Source organism: Pinus tabuliformis, chromosome 8 (assembly GCF_031772625.1).
Source record: "Pinus tabuliformis cultivar Carrire ecotype Pingquan chromosome 8, CPIR1, whole genome shotgun sequence".
NCBI classification, from domain to species: domain Eukaryota; kingdom Viridiplantae; phylum Streptophyta; class Pinopsida; order Pinales; family Pinaceae; genus Pinus; species Pinus tabuliformis.
The window spans coordinates 889326015-889352418 of record NC_142294.1 but is presented as its reverse complement, the minus strand read 5'-3'; the positions used below and the strand labels follow the sequence as shown (position 1 = coordinate 889352418).

General features: G+C 36.9%; 1 protein-coding gene across 1 annotated transcript; it reads right to left on the bottom strand.

Moving 5' to 3' along the window:
- Positions 1-972: 972 nt before the first annotated feature.
- Positions 973-3161, bottom strand: LOC149238401 (peroxidase 5-like). Its single transcript, XM_089369551.1, has 5 exons — positions 2791-3161; positions 2504-2695; positions 2212-2389; positions 1629-1928; positions 973-1414 (listed from the first exon to the last, which is right to left on the bottom strand). The coding sequence occupies exons 1-5, from the start codon at positions 3094-3096 to the stop codon at positions 1242-1244; spliced, it is 1149 nt and encodes a 382-aa protein (XP_089225677.1). The 5' UTR covers positions 3097-3161; the 3' UTR covers positions 973-1241.
- Between the last annotated feature and the right edge of the window lie 23243 nt (positions 3162-26404).

Sequence of the window (26404 nt, the reverse complement as noted above, 5' to 3'; positions counted from 1 at the left end):
GTGAATTGATATAATTAAATTTATAAACGAAATAGGAATGTTTTGATGTAAATTAAATTAAAAAGAAAAAATAAGAATGGTATTATTGTGGTAAAATAGAATTGATATTAGATTTTTATTATTTTATGGTGTGAATAAAATTTGTAAAGTGGATTTTAAAATATTTAAGATTAATATTATTATATTGAAATTAGGTTGTGATCACGTTTTTTTTTTATGATTTTTTAATTTATTTTATAATAAAGGAAAAAAATTATTTAAATATATTTTTCAAATTTTTTAGTATAATGGATAAATATAATATTTACTAATTTTATAGTTGTGTTTGTATGTATTTCTAAAATGGGTTATTAATAAATGTTAAGTTACTGATTAATTTTTTTTTTCTATTGTTATTTTTGGACATGACCATTATGTAGTCTTACTATTGCCAATTATAATTAATTGTATATATATTTTTAAATTATATATTTAGAAAAATACCATATCAATTGAACTACCATCCAAAACTATAATTAATTGTAAAAGTTACATACTATACTTTTTAAAAACTATTTAGATTAAATAATTAAAATAACATTATTTTTAAAAATTATTTCAATCAAATAATTAAAATAATTTATTTGGAGAATTTATTTTTTCTGAAAAACTTTTTTCCTGTTTCCCAAGAAAGTTAATATATTCTCAACTAAAAACTATATTTAAAATTATTATAATAAAAAAATGATAAAAAGTTTTTAGTATACACTATTAAAAATATAATAATAAGAAAACCTTAAAATAGTTAAATAATAACTTTATAGAAATTTTTATAAAAATTATATATTAATTATTTAAAGATAAAATATAATTAACTATAATTGGAAAAAATATTTTATGGACATAAGGCAGATGGCACACATGAACACACATCATTAAAGACTCAAAAATATCGTTAATAATCAAAGACAGATTTCATTTCATTAAGAACAAAACAAATAACGAGAAAGATCTCGACATACATCTCATTATGAGGAAAACAAATAACCAGAAAGATCTCTGAGTAAGTCATTACCCATCAAATGCGAAGACTTTCTTCTTAGAGCTAACTAAGAGGAAAACAAATAACAGGTAAAACTCCTGAGAGTAGTACGTGTTTTATTGGTGAAAGAAGAATATAAGAATGGCGGGGTTATGCAGCACCAGGAGTGAGTGAGGATGATGAATTATTTTAGATCTCAAAGAGCTTATGAGGGCTTAGATTAGCTGTTAATGACCCTGCAGTTGTGCCGGATTTCTCCCTCATTCCCACTTAATACGCTGATCTTTCCCATCTTAACCATCGCTGCACCAAAACTTAGCTGCCACCTGTGCAGGTTATGGCGTCCTGAGTTTGCGTTCACCACATTGTTGGTGTTTGGATCTGCAAGCAGAGCTGCATCGGAGGTAAACAAGGGAGTTGTCTATAATGAGACTTTTTGAAGATTTCGGTGACGGAATCCGGCGGAAGAATTGAGGTCAAATCTTGATTTCTTGCAGTTAAAATGGTTTTTTAACTGTATATTTGGATTCAGCACCTTGAAAAACCCCTGGGACGCTTTCATTGTGCAGAAACTAGCTATCAAACTTGCGATTCCAATAATTCCTGCCGGATTTCGACCGGAAAAATCCGGCAGAAAGTCTTTCAAAAAGTCGCGTTATAGACAACTGCGTAAACAAGCGGTGCTTCCTTTTAAGCTCGTCGTAGTACACATTGTCCAGGGTGTTGGGCGTCACAATCTCCATGGGGACTGTCGTTTTCACGTTGCTGGGGCTTCCTTGGGGACAGCGTGCCTTGAGTATGTTAGCATAATTAGGATCCAGAGATGGGTCCGTCTGAAAAGTAGCGTTGAAGTTGTAGAGCCTGCTTACCAATGAAGAGCAGTGAGACACGCCAATTTTGTGAGCGCCTGCACGCATACACCCAACGTTGCATTAACATAACAAATTAATTACAATGATGAACATTTATATAGCAATATTCATACTATTTGAGTTAGTTTTAATTGTTGCGAATTATAATTTACAAATTAACGCTTTTATGTTCTTCTAAATACTCAATATTTAAAACTTCAGCATTTCTACTAACAAAATTTTCCGAAAAATATTTTTAATGATTTTAAATACAATATTACTACTGGGACTGGTTGCAATACAGTGTGTTAATAAACATTCACAATAATTAGTACGTACCCGACAGTATGACCATCTCTTCCTGTGACAGACCTTTGGCTGCAAAGATTTGGGTTAGCTGTGTCACATTGAAAAATGGGGGAGGTAAGTTTCCCGCGATATCTGAAGCTCGTGAAATTCTTCCATCCCTCCGTCCAGCCGGAACATCCCAACTGAGACCATAACCATATGGAGATGCCTGCCGATATTTATTAAAAAGTTAGTGGCTTTTCAATATTGCGTAGCTGTAGGTATTTGTCGTGCGGGACATTTTCTATAAAATTGTGAGCGAAAGAAAAGACAATATAATTACCAGCTTTGCGCTATCTCTAGCAGCAAATGCGAGGATGTCTGCACAAGAAACAGTGTTTGGGCAGACCTCCTCTAATCTTGATTTCGCTGCGTCAATGACATCAAATCCGTGAAGACTTGGATTGTTAGCTGGACTATCCTTCTCTGCGGTGTTGTTGGCAGTGGAGTCTATGAGAACAGACCCATCGCATCCCTGAAAGCAATAGGTGATAAAGTATTAGCAGAGGCACGAGAAAATGTTGATAAATTGATGTATGGTATGATGGATTAATGAGTATTGCGCCTTACCCTGACGAAACAATCATGGAAATGCATTCGAATGAGTCCAGGAGCTACTCCACTGTTTTTCATGTATACATTTCGCACAGCCTCAAACACAATGGATTCCGCAGCTGGACAACTCCAACGGTAGAAAGCCACTCTAAGTTGATCACTATAAAACCCCGGTGCTTTAGATTTGGCATTTCCGAGGTTCTGACCACCCACTATTTCATTCACAACTCCAAGATCCACGCTTACTGTAACAACAACTAAGGCCCAAAATAATAATAGGAGGAAGGTTGATTTACAGTGCTGATGATGAAGCTTCGACATTGGCGTTTCAGGGTAGTAAAGAGGGGAAGGACAAGGAGAATTGATGGTAAGCAGTGTTGCTATAGAATGTGGAAGAAACCAGGAGTATAAGAATCTGAATGTGAAGGGATGGGTATTGTTGTGCTGCAGGGTTCAATTCTCTGTGGGCGAGTTCGAATAGTGAAAAGTCTTCGTAGGAGTTCGTCTTGGCAAGGCGAACATGGTTTCCAGTTTGGATTTAGGTAGAGCAGGATCATGATTACATATTATTTTATACAATAATACAGCCTATCCGGACCTTCGCAGGTTGTTATTTTATCATTGCAAAGATACAACGCGGAAATGTCTGTGTATAGATTCATCACATATTCTTTCGTACAGCTGCTGTATAACTGGAAAGATACGACGTGGTAAGCTCGTTGTGATAAGACTGAGATTATTATTTTATCAAGTTGCAGTGTGTATATCATGGTTCAAAAGTCAACCACTGGATAAAATACTAAATGTTGTTTCAGAGTTCAGTCACCGCCCAAGAGTAAATGCTAAATAATTTACGGTGTATTTTGGATGTGACCTAAAATCATAACCTAATATAAGTGTGCTGATTTCCTTGTGTTTTTGTGAATACAATTGTTTTGACTTCATTACAGTGTTGTAAATATGATGTTTTGCAGCAGAGTTGTAAATATGATGTTTTGCAGATGAGTAATTACCAAAAACTTTACCTTTGACTTCAACCATGGTTGGTATTCTCCCTGATGATCTTCAAGGGCAACATTAATTTTAAGAATGCTTCTTGCCACTTCAACATTAATTTTAAGAATGCTTCTTGCCACTTCTCCTACAGTAGATGCTTCTTGAATATATGAAATCTGATCAGCTCCTTGTGGTGTGGGTAGTTTTTGACATAATGAAGACCTCTACATCCTTAACATTGTACAGGTGGTCTGGTGGTTAATTCTACTTCAGTTCTGCCTGACTGCTCATTCATTTTGGTTTCACCTGGTAGCTTAAATCTGGGCTGATTTCTGTTCATATTCTGACTAGTTTGACCTTTATACGGTCCTTTGTTCACTGTGCCCTTATTTCCCTTGTGATTGGAAGTAAATTTAATCCCCTTTTTGTCAACCCATCTCTTTCCCACATCTCCCTTTTGTTTGTTTTGTTGGTAGCATATTCGTGCTTTCTGTATAACTTCGTCCATGGTTTTCAGGTTATCAAACTCAAGTCATTCTTTCATGAACAGTGGAAGACTGTTGATAAACCACTGCACTTTTACCTTTTCTTCGCATATGTAAGGGACATATCGAAGTAAGGATGTGAATTTTGCTATGAACTCATCCATAGACAATTGACCCAGTCGAAGATCATGAAATTCCTTTGCCTTTTCGTCATAGAATCTTTCAATTATATATTTTTCTTTAAAATACCTTTGAAAATTTTCCCAGGTTATGCTTTGTTCATTTACTCTGTGAACTGTTTTTACTTCTTCCCACGAGAGGGTGGCTTTCACTTGTAGCTGGAAGATGGACAAACGATCCTTTAAATTGTGGTCATACTCATACAACTGAAAATATTTCTTCATATTGATGAGCCAGGCTTCCGCTGCCTGTTCCTATTCACCATCAAAGAGGGGAGGTTTTATTTTCCGAAATTCCCCTTTAAGCTCCATCTTCAGCCTTTTTTGTGTCTTATGTTCCGACACATTATCTGATTCTTCTTCATGATTCTCTTCACCACCCTCTCTTTCCACATTCTCAATTCGAAATTCTTGTTCGCTAGTCATATTTCCGCGTTGAAGGATGGGAATTAGTGGTCGATGATTCTGTCTATCAGATAGACTCTTCATAATATTTTCCTGCTCTTGCATCAACCTTTCATTATCTGCCCACAGACGTGCCATCTCATCTTTCAATTCTTGTACGGTCTCCATGATAGCAGTATTGGTATTGTGCAACCCTTCTCCCAACTGCACCCATACCTCAGGATTGCCTTCTTGAAATGATGCTGGCCTTGTTCTCGTTACGGACCTGTGTGGTGGATTTCCAGTCCTCCTCATGCTGACTGCTTCCCTTCTTCCTCTGTGCACATCACAAATGTTGTTATTTACTTATATTCTAGAGGTCTCAGTTTTGCAACCTGAGCGCTCTGATACCATATGTCACACACCCACATGTCAAGATATGCATAAAGAAATTTTTTAAATAAATTACTTGAAGTTAAACAGAGATCTTTTACCATTAATATATACATTTATGCCACGACTGTAAGTTCTTACCAATGTTTTTTTTTTACATTACTTCGGACTAATATAATATGGTTCTTTTTAAAACAAAACAAAACATAGATTTTGTATACTTGCCACGACTAATGTTTAACAAGGTCATACATTGGTTGGGTTTCAACCAAGTCAACTAGCCCGTTTATCAACCCTTAATCCACGATTTGTTATATAGTATATTCAACAGTGATTGAGCTCAAGACTTTAATTCTGTCATGTCACTGAGCAATACATTAAATTTACAACCGTCTACATTTATACCTCATTAACTGGTGTGTTCGGCCTAGGTGTGGAGGTATTTCCCCTCAGGAGTCTTCATTTGTTGTACAGCTTCGTCGGCAACCTTGGGAGTGGCTCCTCATCGACGGTACCCAGGTGTCGATTCGAATCAGACGATGGTGGAGAATCTCGAGGTCCTATGCCTCTGGGGTAATGCTGTCGTCTTTTCATTTTCTTTCTCCCGGAAATAGACATAGTGTACTCTACAGAGGGGTTTTCCTGTGCTCTGGTATTTATAGGTCTATCGCTTGTTGTTGGAGGTTGTTTGTTCTCCCAATTTGGTCCACTGTTGTCATAATATGTTTCCTATTCATTTATGGATTACGTTGACAGGCTCATCTGGTTTCTAGTTCGACATTCTGTTGCAAGGAGGTTTTCTTCATGCAGCTTCAAAACAGGTAATTTCTGAGTGGGTTTGTTGGCTATTTTTATTCATAAGCTTTTTGCCCAATCTTTGTTTTCATACACAATATTTTAATTTTTGATACTCCTCCTATTTGGGACAGAGGTTTTCGTAGGTGATGGTGTTTTGGGCGAAATTCCAGAGAAAGTCTTTGATCAACCCACTGAGTGCGGTGATGATTGTTCCCACCCATCTACGAGGTACTTGAGCCTTGCCCATTATGTTCTTTTAAGGGTTTCATAGTTTGAGGGTTTTGGACTCCCGAAAGAAGACTCCATTATGTGAATTGTTAACTTATCTGTTTATATATATGTAATATCTTTACTGTTAGAAGCATTACTGGCGAAATGCATTTGTATATTTTTGTAAAGGCTTAACGGTGGACCAAAACCCTGACCCAACTCTATTTTCTTCCTCTCTTTGATAATAGATTCGAACAATTTCTTATTGTTGTTAAGAGGGTTTTATTAGCAAGCTTATAGTTCTCGTTTTTCCATTTACATAATTATATATAAACCTCTTCTCGATAATGTAATGTTTTGGTAGTCACTTCATCATTTTCATCAGAAATAAAAGTCGAAATGCTTGTCTATTTTTCAAGTTGAAACTATAAAATTTTCATCAGTTATGGTTTATCAACTAGAGTTTACCATTATCTGTCCTGGCCCGCAAGGGTAGGAATTTTGGTCATGCATGAAATAAAGGATGTATACCTGTAATTTACCTATCGCAATCTATAAATTCAGTTTTATTTCGTTCTACTGCCGCAAGTTTCTCTGTTAACATCAAAAGGTTTGTGCTCCTAAATGCTTTCTTTTTACACAATACGAATTTTGATATTGTTGTTAAGAGGGTTTTATTAGCAAGCTTATAGTTCTCGTTTTTCCATTTACATAATTATATGTAAACCTCTTCTCGATAATGTAATGTTTTGGTAGTCACTTCATCATTTTCATTAGAAATAAAAGTCGAAATGCTTGTCTATTTTTCAAGTTGAAACTATAAAATTTTCATCAGTTATGGTTTATCAACTAGAGTTTAGTTTTACCATTATCTGTCCTGGCTCGCAAGGGTAGGAATTTTGGTCATGCATGAAATAAAGGATGTATACCTGTTGTTATCACTGAAAATTCTGTTGCCAAAATTTTTCAGACTAGCTTGAAGACAGTTTCGCAGCGCAACATCTTCTAGGTGATTTCGTAGCGCATAATCCATATTTTGCACTGGCTGCGCTACGAAATTGGGGATTTGTTCGAATCCATAGCAACTGTCATGCAAAATAGCTCTTGGGTGGATGCATTTTACAGGTGGCATGTTCTCAAGCTCCTGCATGTATGCTTGTCATCAGTTCTGAATCTGAAGGGAAATATTACAGGTGAAGGAGTGTTTTGAGTGGGATGGTAACTTTTATGCTTTGCATCCACCACTGTTGCCAAGCAGAGACAAGGGAAAAGTCTGAAGTGTTGCAGCTGCAAAACAACCTAATCCCCAAAGGTGCAGATATAACAAGATACAGGGACTACATTAAAGATCTTGGTAAGAATGAAAGGGTTGAAGTGATTGCACTGCCGAGTTCCTTAGTGCAGCGTTCTGTTTTTCAAGATGCACTAGATTTGTTGGTTTCTTTAGATGCTCTGAAGGCACCATCTCATCATAGGGGAAAGTATGAACCAACATTATATGGCAATTTGCTTGGGAGTCTTCCCCTTTCTTTGGAGGCATCAATGCTTGTCATTAAGTTTGGTCAGTGTGGGTTTCTTAGAGAGGGTGCAATAATTGGTTTATTGATGGATGCACGACCAATGCCTATCATACAGCCATTTGGGCAGCAATCTTTGTTCAATAAATATGTGGACAACTATTATAATGATGCTAATGGATCTGTTGGTTCTTCATATCATACAAAGACTCTTATGGCAAATTTTTGTGCAATTCTGTTTTGGCAACGGATTTTGAAGGACAAGCATCGATTGCAACGACTCATTCAAGTGGCTGGCAATGAGATCTTCACAACTCAGACACATGATTTTGCTTCAATTGCTCCTAGGCTTGAGCAGGAGTGGTCTTCTTTCCACCATTTGGTGCCATCATCACTTCGTGCTATTGCTGAGACATGCCCAAGTTTCTCTGCATTTTGGAAGGTTCACCATTGTATTACAATGATTATGATTTCAAGCACACATGCTTTCTCTCTCCAAGACAACGTGAAGAAAACTTGAGTTTTGCCATTGGCACTGAACTAGCAGATGATATTGTAACAAATGTTTGCATTCAGGCTTCATGTGTTGACTCAAGGTCCTGTCATCATGATATTGAAACAAGGCAAATAAGGCATATTTCTCTGTTTTAAGCAGTCAGCTTCCAGGAGGTATTTAGCGCGGCTGAAAGAATATTTTCGAAAACTGAAAGAGGTTTTTATTCCTAACATACTGAACTAGAAAAACCTCTTTCATTTTCTTGAAATTAATTATGAGCTGGGAGAAACGAGTGACTAAAGGTTGCGCTACGAAACTGCTGTAGATGCAGTTTTTAATTTCCTGTTTTACACATCTTCTTCAAGGATCGATTCTGGGCAGCTGGAGTAGTTTTTCAAAAAACCAAAAGAGGTTTTTGTTAAGCACGGATGGGTTCACAAAAACCTCCTTCAGTTTTTCCAAATACGTCTTCTGTGAGAAATTACGAGCTCTGTCTCAAGACATATTTTTCAGCCAGAACATATGGGAGTAGTTGGTTCGATTGCAGATTTATGGGTTAAATATGAAGCTGAAGTGAAGGAAGTTTTCTCAAATGATAGTGCTAATAAAGCTGTTGTTGAAGATACCCTTGATGAAAGCTGAACATGAGCCTGAGATCAGAAAATAAGGCTTTGAAGAAAGAGGTTAGCAGTTTGAAGAAGAAGCTAGGTAAACTAGCTCACTGACTTAAGAAGAAAGGTACTTTTCAAAGTTTTGATAAATTTTGGTTCAACTTCTATCATTTTGAAGTTATGTAGGTCCCTATGCACCTGTACAAATATCTGAAGAAGTCATGAGTTTAAGCTGAAAGCGCTGCAAGATGAATATGTTTTGTTTTGGCAAGAAACAGTAGTTTCGTAGCGCGCTACGAAACTACTGTAGAACGCTGTTTTATAAAGAAATAATGAAATTTGATGATGAGGTCAGCGAATTTTGAAAAGAATGTCTCGAGGACAGGAGGGAGATTATACATGGATATCATAGCAGCTCAAATAGTGACAGGTGTGAGTTTTGAAGAAAAAGTGAAATATTTTGCTTTTTGCTAAAAGTTCTCTTAAAGGCACTTTATGACCGAAATATTAGGGTTCTGGTAGGGTTACCGAGATTTTGGCTAGCACACCTGTTCACTCCACAAGGCATCCAAATCATGAGGCATATGGTGTTATGCGTGGTTATTAAAGGATTAAAGAGCTTGGAGTGTGGTCTTTTAATGGTAAAGAAGAATGGAAGACAGGGACCGTGAAAATAGGGTGTTCAGGTTTACTAATTTATGAGCCATCTACACAGCTAGCACCCGAAAGTCAGCGTTCCTTGCATCTGTAGCTCAACATGTCTCAGCCACAACAGAAATTGTACAGCTGTCAAGGATCCAAGGAGAATCATGAATACGAGGAGATGGAGTTGGATTTGAAATATAATTGGGATTCTATGTATTTACAGCCCAACACTTCATGTATTTAATTAGTTGGTTTAGAAATAGATAAGGGTAATTAATGGTAGATCATCGAGTTCTCCCTTCATGCTTGTTGAGGAGACTCAAGATAGTGAGAGTTTTGGGTTTTCCTATATATGGTGAAAACTAGGATGTAATATGGGTTGGAGATTTTATACAAAAACAGAGTTTTATTTGGGCCAATGTAAAAAGACTTATTACAGTAATAGTAAAACAGCTGTTGTTTCTTCTCAAGATTCTCAATGGATTATATTGTTCAAATGTGATGGTGGTTTATTCTCTTAATGTTCTTTTACAGCCTTGTTACAGCATAATCACTCAGAATTCATGTTGTATGCTCTGACTTCCTGTATGTTTGGCAAGCTGTGGTTTATGTGAAGTATGTTTGAACATCTAATGCAAAGAGCCTTGACTTCCATGAAATGACTGTGCTTTTGTTTACTAAATGTGTGAGACTCCATAGCCCAATGAAGACTAATTTGATATGTGTCCAACCAGCTTTATTTTCATGAAATGTGTGAAGAGTTAGCCATCTGTTTTTGTAATTGATTCTTATCAAAAGTCTGTGAGAGAGCCCTTTCTGACTAAGGAGGCTAATCCTTAGTCTAAAGTCTGGTTGAAATAGTTACATGAGATCTTGCTAGGTAGCAGCCCTTAGTACTGATTTTGTGATAACATTTTGGTGCGTCTGCCGGGAGCCTGATGATTACTCATTCCCGAAGTTTTAAGATTGAATTTCTGAAGGTAGCAGGAGTTCAAAGAGGTTTTTCGAGGCTGCAAATCTACCTTGGCGACTCCATTGTTGAAGAATTCAAAGTTCATACATTCATGGTGATTCCACTGGAGTTATGAAGGACCCAGAAGCTGCCATTCTTAGTTCAAGGTATGCATGCATAGATTTTTCAGGAATTCATGGTTTCCCAAATCATTTTCCCAAGGATGCATATTTTCTAAGGAATGGTCCAAAATTCAACGGAGAAGATTTGAGTTTAACCTTGAAGCATATAACAGATTTTTGTCATTTTACTGAGCTTCTTAGAGTTAAACATGAGGATGTTTGCATTATGTTATTTTATGATTCACTTCAAGGGAAATGCAAACAATGGATTGAAAGTTTTCCTATCAAATCCATTAAGTCATTTCAAGACTTATGGCTTATGTTTTTGGAGGAATGGATAGATAGGTCAGATGTGGTGGTAAACTCTCCTTCAGTTGAGGGTTTCAAACAATGGAATGATGATCATAGTAGAGAAGAAACAAATGAATCTTTTTCTTTGTCCTTGTCATCATATCTAAAATCCTTTGATTGCAAGGCAGAGGATAGGATGAGATTTTTGGATGAATTTGCTGAGGATCTTGAAAAAGAAATTGAAGGTTTAGAAGGACAAATTCAGGCATACAGTTTTCATGATCATGATCATTATTTTCAGAAGTTTTCTATGGCAGAATGCAGGTAGACTATGCTGGTTCCTTTCTCTTTCACGATTGAAGAACTAAACATTGTGGTTGAAGATCAGTTCGTACAGCTGGAAAGTTACAAGGAAAAACAAGCTGGTCATGTATTCTGGGATCCTGTAGCTGATTACATGGAAGAGTTTTACTCTCCAGTATTTCAGTTTTTCAAAGAAGATCAGAGACAATTTCAGTGGCAGCGGTCATCACACTATCACATTGGCTCTGAAATCCGATGTAGTCAGAGACAATTTCAGTGGCAGTGGTCATCACACTGTCATATTGGCTCTGAACTCCGATGCAGTCAAAGAAATCAAATATCAGATAGGACAAATGATTGGCTGCATTGGAAATTTCACATTGATTGAGCTGAATGAAGTTTGAAATTGTTAGGATAGGTAGGTAGGTGAATGCAAATAAGCTCAAGGTTGACTGAGCATTTCTTTTTTCAGTAGATGTAGCTTTCTTTCTCCTACAGTCATGCTTGTCAAGCAAATTTCTGTTTGTCACAAATGGATAAGGCACTGGAGCTGCATGTTCTTAGTGTACCACAAGGGCGCACTATCCCAAGTGGAGCCACTGTTATCACTGAAAATTCTGTTGCCAAAATTTTTCAGACTAGCTTGAAGACAGTTTCGCAGCGCAACATCTTCTAGGTGATTTCGTAGCGCATAATCCATATTTTGCACTGGCTGCGCTACGAAATTGGGGATTTGTTCGAATCCATAGCAACTGTCATGCAAAATAGCTCTGGGGTGGATGCATTTTACAGGTGGCATGTTCTCAAGCTCCTGCATGTATGCTTGTCATCAGTTCTGAATCTGAAGGGAAATATTACAGGTGAAGGAGTGTTTTGAGTGGGATGGTAACTTTTATGCTTTGCATCCACCACTGTTGCCAAGCAGAGACAAGGGAAAAGTCTGAAGTGTTGCAACTGCAAAACAACCTAATCCCCAAAGGTGCAGATATAACAAGATACAGGGACTACATTAAAGATCTTGGTAAGAATGAAAGGGTTGAAGTGATTGCACTGCCGAGTTCCTTAGTGCAGTGTTCTGTTTTTCAAGATGCACTAGATTTGTTGGTTTCTTTAGATGCTCTGAAGGCACCATCTCATCATAGGGGAAAGTATGAACCAACATTATATGGCAATTTGCTTGGGAGTCTTCCCCTTTCTTTGGAGGCATCAATGCTTGTCATTAAGTTTGGTCAGTGTGGGTTTCTTAGAGAGGGTGCAATAATTGGTTTATTGATGGATGCACGACCAATGCCTATCATACAGCCATTTGGGCAGCAATCTTTGTTCAATAAATATGTGGACAGCTATTATAATGATGCTAATGGATCTGTTGGTTCTTCATATCATACAAAGACTCTTATGGCAAATTTTGTGCAATTCTGTTTTGGCAACGGATTTTGAAGGACAAGCATCGATTGCAACGACTCATTCAAGTGGCTGGCAATGAGATCTTCACAACTCAGACACATGATTTTGCTTCAATTGCTCCTAGGCTTGAGCAGGAGTGGTCTTCTTTCCACCATTTGGTGCCATCATCACTTCGTGCTATTGCTGAGACATGCCCAAGTTTCTCTGCATTTTGGAAGGTTCACCATTGTATTACAATGATTATGATTTCAAGCACACATGCTTTCTCTCTCCAAGACAATGTGAAGAAAACTTGAGTTTTGCCATTGGCACTGAACTAGCAGATGATATTGTAACAAATGTTTGCATTCAGGCTTCATGTGTTGACTCAAGGTCCTGTCATCATGATATTGAAACAATGCAAATAAGGCATATTTCTCTGTTTTAAGCAGTCAGCTTCCAGGAGGTATTTAGCGCGGCTGAAAGAATATTTTCGAAAACTGAAAGAGGTTTTTATTCCTAACATACTGAGCTAGAAAAACCTCTTTCATTTTCTTGAAATTAATTATGAGCTGGGAGAAACGAGTGACTAAAGGTTGCGCTACGAAACTGCTGTAGATGCAGTTTTTAATTTCCTGTTTTACACATCTTCTTCAAGGATCGATTCTGGGCAGCTGGAGTAGGTTTTCAAAAAACCAAAAGAGGTTTTTGTTAAGCACGGATGGTTTCACAAAAACCTCCTTCAGTTTTTCCAAATACGTCTTCTGTGAGAAATTACGAGCTCTGTCTCAAGACATATTTTTCAGCCAGAACATATGGGAGTAGTTGGTTCGATTGCAGATTTATGGGTTAAATATGAAGCTGAAGTGAATGAAGTTTTCTCAAATGATAGTGCTAATAAAGCTGTTGTTGAAGATACCCTTGATGAAAGCTGAACATGAGCCTGAGATCAGAAAATAAGGCTTTGAAGAAAGAGGTTAGCAGTTTGAAGAAGAAGCTAGGTAAACTAGCTCACTGACTTAAGAAGAAAGGTACTTTTCAAAGTTTTGATAAATTTTGGTTCAACTTCTATCATTTTGAAGTTATGTAAGTCCCTATGCACCTGTACAAATATCTGAAGAAGTCATGAGTTTAAGCTGAAAGCGCTGCAAGATGAATATGTTTTGTTTTGGCAAGAAACAGTAGTTTCGTAGCGCGCTACGAAACTACTGTAGAACGCTGTTTTATAAAGAAATAATGAAATTTGATGATGAGGTCAGCGAATTTTGAAAAGAATGTCTCGAGGACAGGAGGGAGATTATACATGGATATCATAGCAGCTCAAATAGTGACAGGTGTGAGTTTTGAAGAAAAAGTGAAATATTTTGTTTTTTGCTAAAAGTTCTCTTAAAGGCACTTTATGACCGAAATATTAGGGTTCTGGTAGGGTTACCGAGATTTTGGCTAGCACACCTGTTCACTCCACAAGGCATCCAGATCATGAGGCATATGGTGTTATGCGTGGTTATTAAAGGATTAAAGAGCTTGGAGTGTGGTCTTTTAATGGTAAAGAAGAATGGAAGACAGGGACCGTGAAAATAGGGTGTTCAGGTTTACTAATTTATGAGCCATCTACACAGCTAGCACCCGAAGGTCAGCGTTCCTTGCATCTGTAGCTCAACATGTCTCAGCCACAACAGAAATTGTACAGCTGTCAAGGATCCAAGGAGAATCATGCATACGAGGAGATGGAGTTGGATTTGAAATATAATTGGGATTCTATGTATTTACAGCCCAACACTTCATGTATTTAATTAGTTGGTTTAGAAATAGATAAGGGTAATTAATGGTAGATCATCGAGTTCTCCCTTCATGCTTGTTGAGGAGACTCAAGATAGTGATAGTTTTGGGTTTTCCTATATATGGTGAAAACTAGGATGTAATAGGGGTTGGAGATTTTATACAAAAACAGAGTTTTATTTGGGCCAATGTAAAAGACTTATTACAGTAATAGTAAAACAGCTGTTGTTTCTTCTCAAGATTCTCAATGGATTATATTGTTCAAATGTGATGGTGGTTTATTCTCTTAATGTTCTTTTACAGCCTTGTTACAGCATAATCACTCAGAATTCATGTTGTATGCTCTGACTTCCTGTATGCTTGGCAAGCTGTGGTTTATGTGAAGTATGTTTGAACATCTAATGCAAAGAGCCTTGACTTCCATGAAATGACTGTGCTTTTGTTTACTAAATGTGTGAGACTCCATAGCCCAATGAAGACTAATTTGATATGTGTCCAACCAGCTTTATTTTCATGAAATGTGTGAAGAGTTAGCCATCTGTTTTTGTAATTGATTCTTATCAAAAGTCTGTGAGAGAGCCCTCTCTGACTAAGGAGGCTAATCCTTAGTCTAAAGTCTGGTTGAAATAGTTACATGAGATCTTGCTAGGTAGCAGCCCTTAGTACTAATTTTGTGATAACACCTGTAATTTACCTATCGCAATCTATAAATTCAATTTTATTTCGTTCTACTGCCGCAAGTTTCTCTGTTAACATCAAAAGGTCTGTGCTCCTAAATGCTTTCTTTTTACACAACACGAATGTTGATAAGGTTATTTGATCATATATATATATATATATATATATATATATGTTCCTTCTATCCCTGTTGATCAGGGTTTTTCCTTTACCTATTAAAAGTATTATGGGCATACTAGTTCTTTTGTATGAATATATTCTATGTAGAAGTCTTTGAAAATTCTTGTTTTCTTGTTTTTTTTTTCTATTTCCATGACATCTACATACCTAGGCTCTATAAGATTCTTTTGTCATTTTCACCACATTTGACTGTGCATTTCACTAGGTATTAGAAAAGTAATTCGTCCTCTCATCTAGTTAAATAAAAATTATTTATGGACTATTATATACAAGATACTCGAGTTAACTATTTATCACTAACATCTGTTAGCAAATATCAAGCATATATATATATATATATATATCAGATCTCTAATTATTTAATATGAAAATTTCACTTATCTGGAACACGTTGTCTTCCAGATTTGGTCTGCAACTAGACCTTGAGTTGCTCGCTACTTTGCCTCCCAACCTTGAGACTACTGTACTAGCTAGTCTCCCCCTGTGTTGTTCCTGGATACAAGAACCTTCTTCTTTTATTTTGAGAACCCACTATCTCATAGCTATCTGGTCCAAACCAGACGTAGCTACAGAAAATTGCCTGACATCTCAGCACATATTTTCTTCCTTTTCCTTTGCTTTCTTGCTCACTTTCTCTCTTGATCTCAGATACCCCTATCCTCTTGATCTTTCTTGAATAAATCCTCAAGAAATTAGTTAGGGATAGGTAACTATCAACCCTAACTACTCTAACAAGTGAAAACAATATTTACATGTAACTACTATTTCATTTCTGCATAATTTAATTCAAGAAATAGTTTTTATAACTTAAAATAATAATGAGTTTGTTTAATTTGCAGTAAATTAAATATTTACATTGTCTGGGGATATCACATCTCCCCCCCCCCTAAGATGTAACATCTTCCCGATGTTTTCCTTCTGAAAATAAGTCCAGAAAGGTCTCCTTCATAACCTGCTCATCTTCCCAGGTAGCCTCCTCTAGCCCATAGTGCTACCATTGCACTTTAACCTGGGTGATAACTCATTTCACAGTGTTACTTCTCTCCGATCGAGTATAACCAGGGGTTTGACCAAGAACTCGCCTTCTAGTTTGACATATACAGAGCAACAAAAACACAATTAAATCATCATCCAACTTGTTTAATAAGTCCTAATTCTTAAAAAAATATTTATAATATAATTTACGTGAATGTCTTGCCAATTGATTATATGGTTAGAATCATATATGTATTTCTTAAGTACAGAAATGCGAAAGACATTATGCATACGAATATGGTTGGATAAGGCAAGTTGGTAAGCAATTGGTCCAATTCGAGCCAAAATTTCCAAAGGACTGCAAAATCGAGGTGCTAATTTAGCACATCCAGTCCATTGCAATGTGATTTTCTTGACTGGTACCCGAACGTAAACATGATCCCCCACTTGGAATTCCTAGAAAATTCCCTTCCGATCAGCAAAGTTCTTTTGCCTGTCATGAGCGGCTTTTAAATTGGCTCGTACCCTTTTAACCATCTCCTACATTTCCTCTAACATATCTGGTCCTAGCATCAATTTATCCTCTGGACCACCCCAACTCAAGGGTGTCCTGCAGTTACGTTCGTATAACACTTCAAAGGGACTCATCTGTAAGGATATATGGTATTTGTTGTTATAAGCAAACTCTACTAAGTGCAGGTAGTCCTCCCATTTAGATGGTTGTTGCATTACATAATTCCGTGTCATGTCTTCTACTACTTGATTTACTCGCTCCGTCTGCCCATCCGTTTGAGGGTGATAAGCAGTGCTGAAGTGTAGCTGTGTGCCCAAACCTTCAAATAGAACTTTCCAGAATGCTGATGTAAATTTCACATCACGGTCAGAAATGATCATCTTGGGTACTCCATGTAATTTAAAAATGTTTTGCATAAAAATGTTAGCAATTTGCACCACTCTATAAGTTGACTGTACTGGTATGAAATGAGCATATTTGCTCAACTTGTCCACTACCACCATTATTGAGTCGTTTTGCCTTTTAGACTTGGGCAATCCTGTAATGAAGTTGATGGATATGGTCTCCCATTTCCATTCAGGAATAGGAAATGGGTGGAGTAATCCCGTTGGGTGGTGGTGCTCTGCTTTCACTTGTTGGCATTCCAGACAACGGGCTAAATATTCTGCTACCTCCCTCTTCATACCGGCTAGAAAAATTCCTTTCTAAGAGCAGTAATCAGTTTCTGGTACCCGGGGTGGCCTGCATAAGGAATCTTATGATATTCGTCTAAAATTAAATTTTTAAGATTTTTCTGATTAGGCACATATATCATTTTCCTATAAATCAGCAAGTCTTCTGAATTTACCTCATATCCCAGTTGTTGTTCATGGTTGTTCAGAATTTTAGCTTGCTTCCATAAATGTTTATATTCTAAATCTTTCATGGTTGTTTCTCAAATCTTCTCATAAAAATTAGTTCGTGATTTACTGAAAGAGACCTCATATAAAACAATTTACCTTTTGAATTAAGGCATCTGCAACTCGATTCTCTTTTCCCTTCAAGTGCTTGATTTCAAAATCAAATTCACTTAGGAAGTCAGCCCAACGAGCTTGCCTAACATTCAAGGTGGGTTGTTTGAAATAGTTTGTTAGACTATGATGATCAGTCATTAACAGAAATTTCTTACCCATCAAGTAATGTCGCCACATCTTCAAGGCATGGATGACTGTTGTCAGCTCTAAGTCATAAGCTGAATATTTTTTCTCATACTCTTTAAGCTTCCTTGATTCATAGGCAACAAATTTTCCTTCTTGCATTAATATGCCACCTACACCTTCTTTGCTAGCATCTGTACAAACCACATACTCTTTATTGGGATCAGCAATGCTCAAAATGGGTGCGGTGGTAAGTAAATGTTTGAGCTGATCAAAACTCCTTTGACAATCCGAGGTCCACCTAAAGGTTTTCCCTTTCTTTTGCAAAGAGGTAATGGGATATGCCACCCTATAAAAACCTTCAACAAATCATCTATAATATCCGGCTAAACCCACAAACGATCTTATATCAACTACCTCCTTTGGTACCGACCACTCCACGATAGCCTTTATTTTCTCTTGGTTCACTGTGATTCCATTCTTGGTGATGACATGCCCCAAGTACTGGATTTGTTCTTTAAGCGTACAACTGGTGATATCTTAGAACTTGTAGAGCAATACAGAGATGCTCCTTACGTTCTTCTATGTTTCGAGAGTAGATCAGTATATCATTGATAAAGATTAACACGAACTTATCCAAATACTGATGAAATATATTGTTCATGAGGCACATGAAGGTCGTGGGGGCATTAGTCAGTCCAAAAGGTAGCACCACGAACTCATAATGTCCATAACGAGTCCTAAAAGCAGTTTTTGCTATATCTTCTTCCTTTATCCTAATCTGATGGTAACCCGAGCAGAGGTCAATCTTTGAAAACACGGTTGCACCCTTCACTTGATCAAATAACTCATATATACGGGGAGGGGGTATTTATTCTTAATAGTCAGCTTATTTAATTGACAGTAATCCATGCACATTCGCAAGGTTTTGTCCTTCTCCTTAACAAAAAGCACTGGAGCTCCCCAAGGTGACGCACTCAGACGGATATATTTTTTATCAAGCAGCTCTTGGTTGCATTTTTTATTTTGTTAACTCCGGTATACTCATATGGTAAGGGGCTCGGGAGACCGGGGCATCTCCCGAAATTAGCTCAATGGTGAAATCTATGTCCCTTTTTGGGGGTAGTCTCGGAATTTCTTCAGGAAACACATCCAGAAAATTTTGCACCACAGGTATATTTTCTAAAGAAATAGTTTTATCCTTAGAATCAGCATACCCTACTTGTATTGCATAAACCTGGCAACCTTTTCTGATGCATTTCGCTAATTGGGAGGCTATTACAAGCCTTAATTTCAGAGGTTTTTGAATACCTTGAATTTCCTATCTTTCTCCTTTCTCATCCAGGTAATTAATGGTTTTGGTTTTACAGTTAATGAGGGACCAATGTTTTTCCAACCAATCCATACCTATAAGGATGTCGTATGATCTCAGGGTAACACATTCAGGTCTGCCATAATAGACTAACCAGCTAACATTAGGGGACATCAACTGACCTTAGCCAACACCCTTCTTTTTGCTCTCGTGGCTAGTTGTACTAACCATGGATTTTTAAACTTAACAACTTGCAAACAACATTGTTCCACTATCTTGGGGCTAATATAACTCAAAGTAGCTCCTGGATCAATTAAAATGGATATGGTTTGGTCAAAAACTTTACCTTCGAATTCAACCATGGTTGGTTGATATTCTGTCTGATGGTCTTCAAGGGCAGCATTAATTTATGACTACTTCTTGCCACTTCTCCTACAATAGATGATTCTTGAATCTATGAAATTTGATCAGCTCCCTTACAGTGTGGGTAGTTTTTGACATAATGCGGGCCTCCGCATCCCCAACACTGTACAGGTGGTCTAGTGGTTAATTCTACTTCAGTTCTGCCTGACTGCTCATTCATTTTGGTTTCACCTGGTAGCTTAAATCTGGGCTGATTTCTGTTCATATTCCAACTAGTTTGACCTTTATACGGTCCTTTGTTGACTATGCCCTTATTTCCCTTGTGATTGGAAGTAAATTTAATCCCCTTTTTGTCGACCCATCTCTTTCCCACATCACCCTTTTGTTTGTTTTGCTGGTAGCATATCCGTGCTTTCCGTATAACTTCGTCCATGGTTTTCAGGTTATCAAACTCAAGTCGTTCTTTCATGAATAGTGGAAGACTGCTGATAAACCGCTGCACTTTTTCCTTTTCTTCGCGTATGTAAGGGACATACCGACGTAAGGATGTGAATTTTGCTATGAACTCATCCATGGACAATTGACCCAGTTGAAGATCATGAAACTCCTTTTGCCTTTTCGTCATAGAAACTTTTAGTTAGATATTTTTCTTTAAAATACCTTTGAAAATTTTCCCAGGTTATGCTTTGTTCATTTACTGCGAAATGTTTACTTCTTCCCACCACAGGGTGGCTTTCCCTTGTAGCTGGAAGATGGCCAAACAAGCCTTTAAATTGTGGTCGTACTCATACAACTAAAAATACTTGTTCATATTGATGAGTCAGGCTTCCGCTGCCTCTTCTTGTTCACCATCAAAGAGGGGAGGTTTTATTTTCTGAAATTCCCCTTGAAGCTCCATTTTCTGCCTTTTTTATGTCTTGTGTCTCGACACATTATCTGATTCTTCTTCATGATTCTCTTCGCCACCCTCTATTTCCACATTCTCAGCAATTCTTGTTCACTAGTCATATTTCCGTGCTTAAGACTGGGAATTAGTGGTCGATGATTCTGTCTATTAGATAGACTCTTCATAATATTTTCCTTCTCCTGCATCAACCTTTCGTTATCTTCCCACAACCGGGCCATCTCATCCTTCAATTCTTGTACAGTTTCCATGATAGCAGTATTGGTATTGCGCAACTCTTCTCCCAACTGCACCCATACCTTATGATTGCCTTCTTGAAATGATGTTGGCTTTGTTCTCGTTATGGACCTATGTGGTGGATTTCTAGTCCTCTTCATGTTGACTGCTTCCCTTCTTCCTCTGTGCACATCACATACGTTTTTATTTACTTATATTCCGGAGGTCTCAGTTTTGCAACCTGAGTGCTTTGATACCATATGTCACACACCCACATGTCAAGATATGCATAAATAATTTTTAAAAATAAATTACTTGAATTTAAACAGATATCTTTTACCATTAACATATACATTTACGCCAGGACTGTAAGTTCTTTCCAATGTTGATTTTTTTTACATTACTTCGAACTAATATAATATGGTTCTTTTTACAAACAAACCAAACATAGATTTTGTATACTTTCCACACCTAATTTTTAATAGGGTCATACATTGGTTGGGTTTCAACCAAGTCAACTAGTCCACTTGTAAACCCTTAATCCACAATTTTCTATATAGTATATTCAACAGTGATTGAGCTCAGGACTTTAATTGTGTCATGTCACTGAGCAATACATTAAATTGCCACCCGTCTACATTTATATCTCATTAACTCTATGGTTGTTGCATCAGCCTATGAGTCTTCGTTTGTTGTACGACATCGTCGGTGACCTCAGGAGTGGCTCCTCATCAACGATACCCAGGTTTCGATTCGAATCAGATGGTGGTGGAGAAAATTGAGGTCCTATGCCTCTGGTGTAATGTCGTCGTCTTTTCATTTTCTTTCTCCTGGAAATAGATAGCGTACTCTGCAGAGGGGTTTTCCTGCACTCTGGTATTTACAGTTCTATTGCTTATTGTTGGAGGTTCTTTTTTCTTCTAATTTGGTTCATTGTTGTCATAATATGTTTCCTATTCGTTTAAGGATTCTGTTGACAGGCTCATTTGGTTTCTAGTTCGGAATTCTACTGCGAGGAGGGTTTCTACATGCAACTTCAAAACAAGTAATTTCTGAGTGGGTTTGCTGGCTATTTCTATTCACAAGATTTTTACCCAGTCTTTGTTTTCATACGCAAGATTTTAATCTTTGATACTCCTCCTAGTTGGGATGGAGGGTTTCGCAGGTGACAGTGTTTTGGGCGAAATGTCGGAGAAAGCCTTTGCTCGACCCACTGAGCACGGTGATGGTTGTTCCAACCCATCTACCGGGTACTTGAGCCTTGCCCATTATGTTATTTTAAGGGTTTCTTAGTTTGAGGGTTTTGGACTCCCGAAAGAAGACTTCATTATGTGAATTGTTAACTTATCTGTTTATATATCTGTAATATCTTTACTATTAGAAGCATTGCCAAAAAAATACATTTGTAAATTTTTGTAAAGGTTTAACGATGAACCAAAATCCTGGCCCAACTCTATTTTCTTCCTCTATTTGATAACAAATTCGAATAGTTTCTTATTGTTTTTAAGAGGTTTTTATTGGCCAGCTTACAGTTCTTGTTTTTCCATTTACATAATTATCTATAAACCTCTTCTGGGTAATGTAATGTTTTGGTAGTCGCTTCATCATTTCCATCAGAAATAGAAGTCGAAATGCTCATCTATTTTTCAAGTTGAAACTATAAAATTTTGATCGGCTATGGTTTATCAAGTAGAGTTTACCATTATCTGACCTGGCCCGCAAGGGTAGGAATTTTGGTCATGCATGAAATAAAGGATGTATACCTGTAATTTACCTGTCGCAGTCTATAAATTCAATTTTATTTCATTCTACTGCCTCAAGTTTCTTTGTTAACATCGGAAGGTCAATTTTCCTAATTGTTTTCTTTTTACACGATACGAATGTTTATAAGGTTATTTGATCATATATATATATATAGATATATATGTTCCTTCTGTCCTTGGTGATCAGGGTTTTTCCTTTACCTATTAAAAGGATTATGGGCATACTAGTTCTTTTGTATGAATATATTTTGTGTAGAAGTCTTTGACAATTCTTGTCTTCTTGTTTTTTGTTCTATTGCCATAATGTTTGCATATCTAGGCTCTGTAAGCTTCTTTTGTCATTTTCACCACATTTGACTGTGCATTTCACTGGGTATTAGAAAAGTAATTCTTCCTCTCATCTAGTTACATAAAAATTACTTATGGACTATTCTATACAAGATACCCCAAGTTAACCATTCTATCTCTAACATTTGTTAGCAAATATCAGACATAGATATATATATATATATATATATATATATATCAGATCTCTAATTATTTAATATGAAAATTTCACTTATCTGGAACACAATGTCTTCCAGATTTGGTCTGTAGCTAAACCTTGAGCTCCTCGCTACTTTTCCTCCCAACCTTGAGACTATTGTTCCATCTAGTCTGCCCCCGTGCTGTCCTTGGATACAGGAAGCTTCTTCTTTTATTTTGAGAACCCATTGTCTCACAACTATCTGGTCCTAACCAGACGTAGCGACAGAAAACCACCTAACATCTCAGCACATATTTTCTTCCTTTACCTTTGCTTTCTTGCTCGCTTTCTCTCTTGATCTCAGATGCCCCTATTCTCTTGATCTTTCTTGAATAAATCGTTAAGAAATTAGTTAGGGACAAGTAATTGTCAATCCTAACTACTATAATAGGTGAAAACAATATTTACATGTAACTGCTATTTCATTTCTGCATAATTTGATTCAAGAATTTTTATTTTTTTTTCTATGTAAAACTATATCTATTATATTAACAGGGTAACAGTGAATTTACATCATGATCGAAGTCAAGCACTCTGCTCTTGTAGGAGGCAGATCTGTCCAGAACAAACACATTTGAAAATTGTCTAATTTTGTGTCCCACGCAGGGGAACGATCTCTGATACATAAGACAATTCAAAAACTCAAAATAAACTGAGGGATACCAAAGATCCCAGAACCAAGTCGCCTTACAACCGTGCCCAGTGGTGAGGGGCATTCTACCAAAAAAGAAGCATGGGTGGATTTGCTATTCATCAATGGGCTCTTCTATGATTCGACACCAGCCCATATCAGGTAATTCCTCTGTCTGAGTCGCATTCTGAGCCATGGGACCCGGATCAACCATCATCGCCTCCTGTGCTCTGCCCACTTGTTCATTTGTTTCCTGCTGAGGGGCATTTTCCGCAGCCAGCTGAAATGATGAAGAGGGATCCGGGATTGCCCTTGAATTCCCTGCCTGAGTCCTTAAATCATCAACTTGACTTTCTTCCTGAAAAACCACTGTAAAATAGGCAGTGATCCTGGGCCTGTTTAGAGCGTTGTCAAAGGTAAATATGGCAGAGCCAGAGGTAGGGATAGGTCCGGGCCGAGAGCTAGAGGCACGAGATCTTCCTCTTCTGCTGCGAGAAGAAAGCCTGTGCCTCCCTGACAAGTCACTGGAGGACGATTCAGTTGGGGCCCTTCTCGGCTGCCCCCTGCGGCTGCCCATTCTTGGTCTCAGTCGAGGCATCCTGCAATTGACGATGGCCCAGGTCCGGGATTGTAGCTGCAGAGTAATATCTTGGCAGCGGCTTTGCCTACTTGTTGAGCCTCCTTTGCCGAGCTTGGACCCTTCCTTCTGGTGCGTCGAATCCCTGCTCGTGTGCGAAACCAAAGACCATACAAAGAAATCAGTTGCCAAGATATGTGAATGAGAAGACCAGTTTGCAATACCTGAAAGATACCCGGGGAGGAGTAAAACCAGCCTCGCAGGGAAGGCCAAGACCATCAACGCCAGGATCCAATTCCCCTCATGCTCCCTGAAATTCTTTGCGGGATCGAAGGTAAGCGGGAGGAGTGACAAAGCCAATGAAATGTCCATCCCCCCAGGCCCTTCTCTGGCTTTAACGTTCCTTGCCTTGTCTCGGGAGTCTCCTCCCATAACTGCTACATTGATGGCTCGTGCTCTCTGCTGCATGCGAAGCTGAACTCCTTCACTGCAGACCTGGTGTTCCAGCTGAGCCGATGGCCTTGCGAATCCGGATAACCATTCAAATGATTGTGTCGTGCGCCAAGTGCCATAACCACTCCACGATCCTTGTACTGGTCGGGCAAGTGGCATCCTGCCTTGCCCAGCCCCTGTCCCGTCAACTTAAATCGCATCGCAATCACCCGCATCCGGGGTGATTCAAGAAATAGTTTTATAACTTAAAATAATAATTAGTTTGTTTAGTTTGCAGTAAATTAAATATTTACATTCTCTGGGGATATCACAACTTGTTATTCAAAGAAATAGAGATAGATAATCGTGTTACAAATAAACATGTCATAACATGAAATTCTAACCCGAGTAAGGAGGAAAACAACAAACTATCCCTGCCCAGAACCCAAATAAAGAAAAAGACAACAAATTGTCCCCACCTCACAACTTAAATAATTCTCACTTACATTTATTAATAAATATAAATTAATTTATTATCATTATTAAAAAAAATATAACAATTATTTAAAAAAATTCAATGTTACTTAAGAAAATAATAATATTAAAAAAACATTTTTAATAATATTCTAAAAACAATAAATATCTCTTATTATTATTTAATTTTAAAAACAATACTATCTCCTATTATTATTTAATTTTAAAAACAATAAATAAATATAAAATTTTGTTTATGATAAAAACTTTTCAAAAATTATAAATTAATATTTAATTATCATAAACATAAAAAGAAATTCTTTATCGGAAGTTTCTATATACAAAAAGCAGACATTGGTAAACACTTCATCAACTTATTGCAGGTCGTACATTCTTGGCAATGAGTGGTACACACATTTGCTTTGTAAATGAATAAATCTATGTTCTTTATCAAATCTATGTGTAAATGCTATTATACTTGTAAATTAGTGACCCATAGTATTGTAAGAATATAATAAAAAAAAGGCTCCGTCATACCCTTTTCTATTTTATTCTACATTGAATGTGTTTAATTCAATCATTTCAACCCATTGCCATTGCCATTTGAGATTTTTAATGAGTTGGCACAAGTTGATAGTTGTTTATTGCCATTAGAGATTTTTAATGGGTTGGCACAAGTTGTCCACGTGTTGACGTAATCCTCCCAAAATTTGCGCCCACACTTTATTCGATGTTCGCCCGCCCATATCTTTGTCATCGCAAACCCGTCGTAAGAAGAAATATACTCTATTGCCCGGGACACAAGGATTTATTACTATTATTTATTGTCAGGAAAGGACAACCTTGAATATAGCTGAATTTCTATATCCATTAGAGTGTGGCATTGGATATTTTATAAATTATAAAATTGATATATAATAAGGTTAGTGTTCTTTTGTCATTTTAGTTTCAATAATTATTTGAAAGTGAGATTTTTTTGTCATTTAATTTATTTATTCAATTTTTTTTTGTCATTTAATTTAATTATTGAAAATTAAAAATAAATAAAGACATACATGAATAGATAAATAAAGTATTTTTTAGCAACCATACAATATTGTTAATCACCTGCAACTTATGTAGATCATGGAATGAAAATCCTAAAATCAAAAAATGTTTTTACCTTATTACATACCGTAAGAGAATATTGAAGAATCTCAATGCTAAAATTATGTAATGTTCATTTAAAATTAATGAAAAGTCAGATACCCATGACTTTCGTACATAGTATTTATTGAATTTTTTTCAAAAAATTGTGTTTAACAAATTTCAATTATATTTAAAAATATCTATAAATATATACATTGTAGTAATTAATTATAAATAATTTTAGTTATTATTTTAAAAGTGATGAAAGTATAA

What these genes read in the sequence shown, in the direction of transcription:
- LOC149238401 (XM_089369551.1), bottom strand. Translation starts at nt 3,096, where the DNA reads ATGTCGAAGCTTCATCATCAGCACTGTAAATCAACCTTCCTCCTATTA. An exon ending in TCCATGATTGTTTCGTCAGG is followed by an intron (nt 2,696 to 2,790) that starts GTAAGGCGCAAT and finishes TATTGCTTTCAG; the next exon opens with GGATGCGATGGGTCTGTTCT. An exon ending in CTAGAGATAGCGCAAAGCTG is followed by an intron (nt 2,390 to 2,503) that starts GTAATTATATTG and finishes AAATATCGGCAG; the next exon opens with GCATCTCCATATGGTTATGG.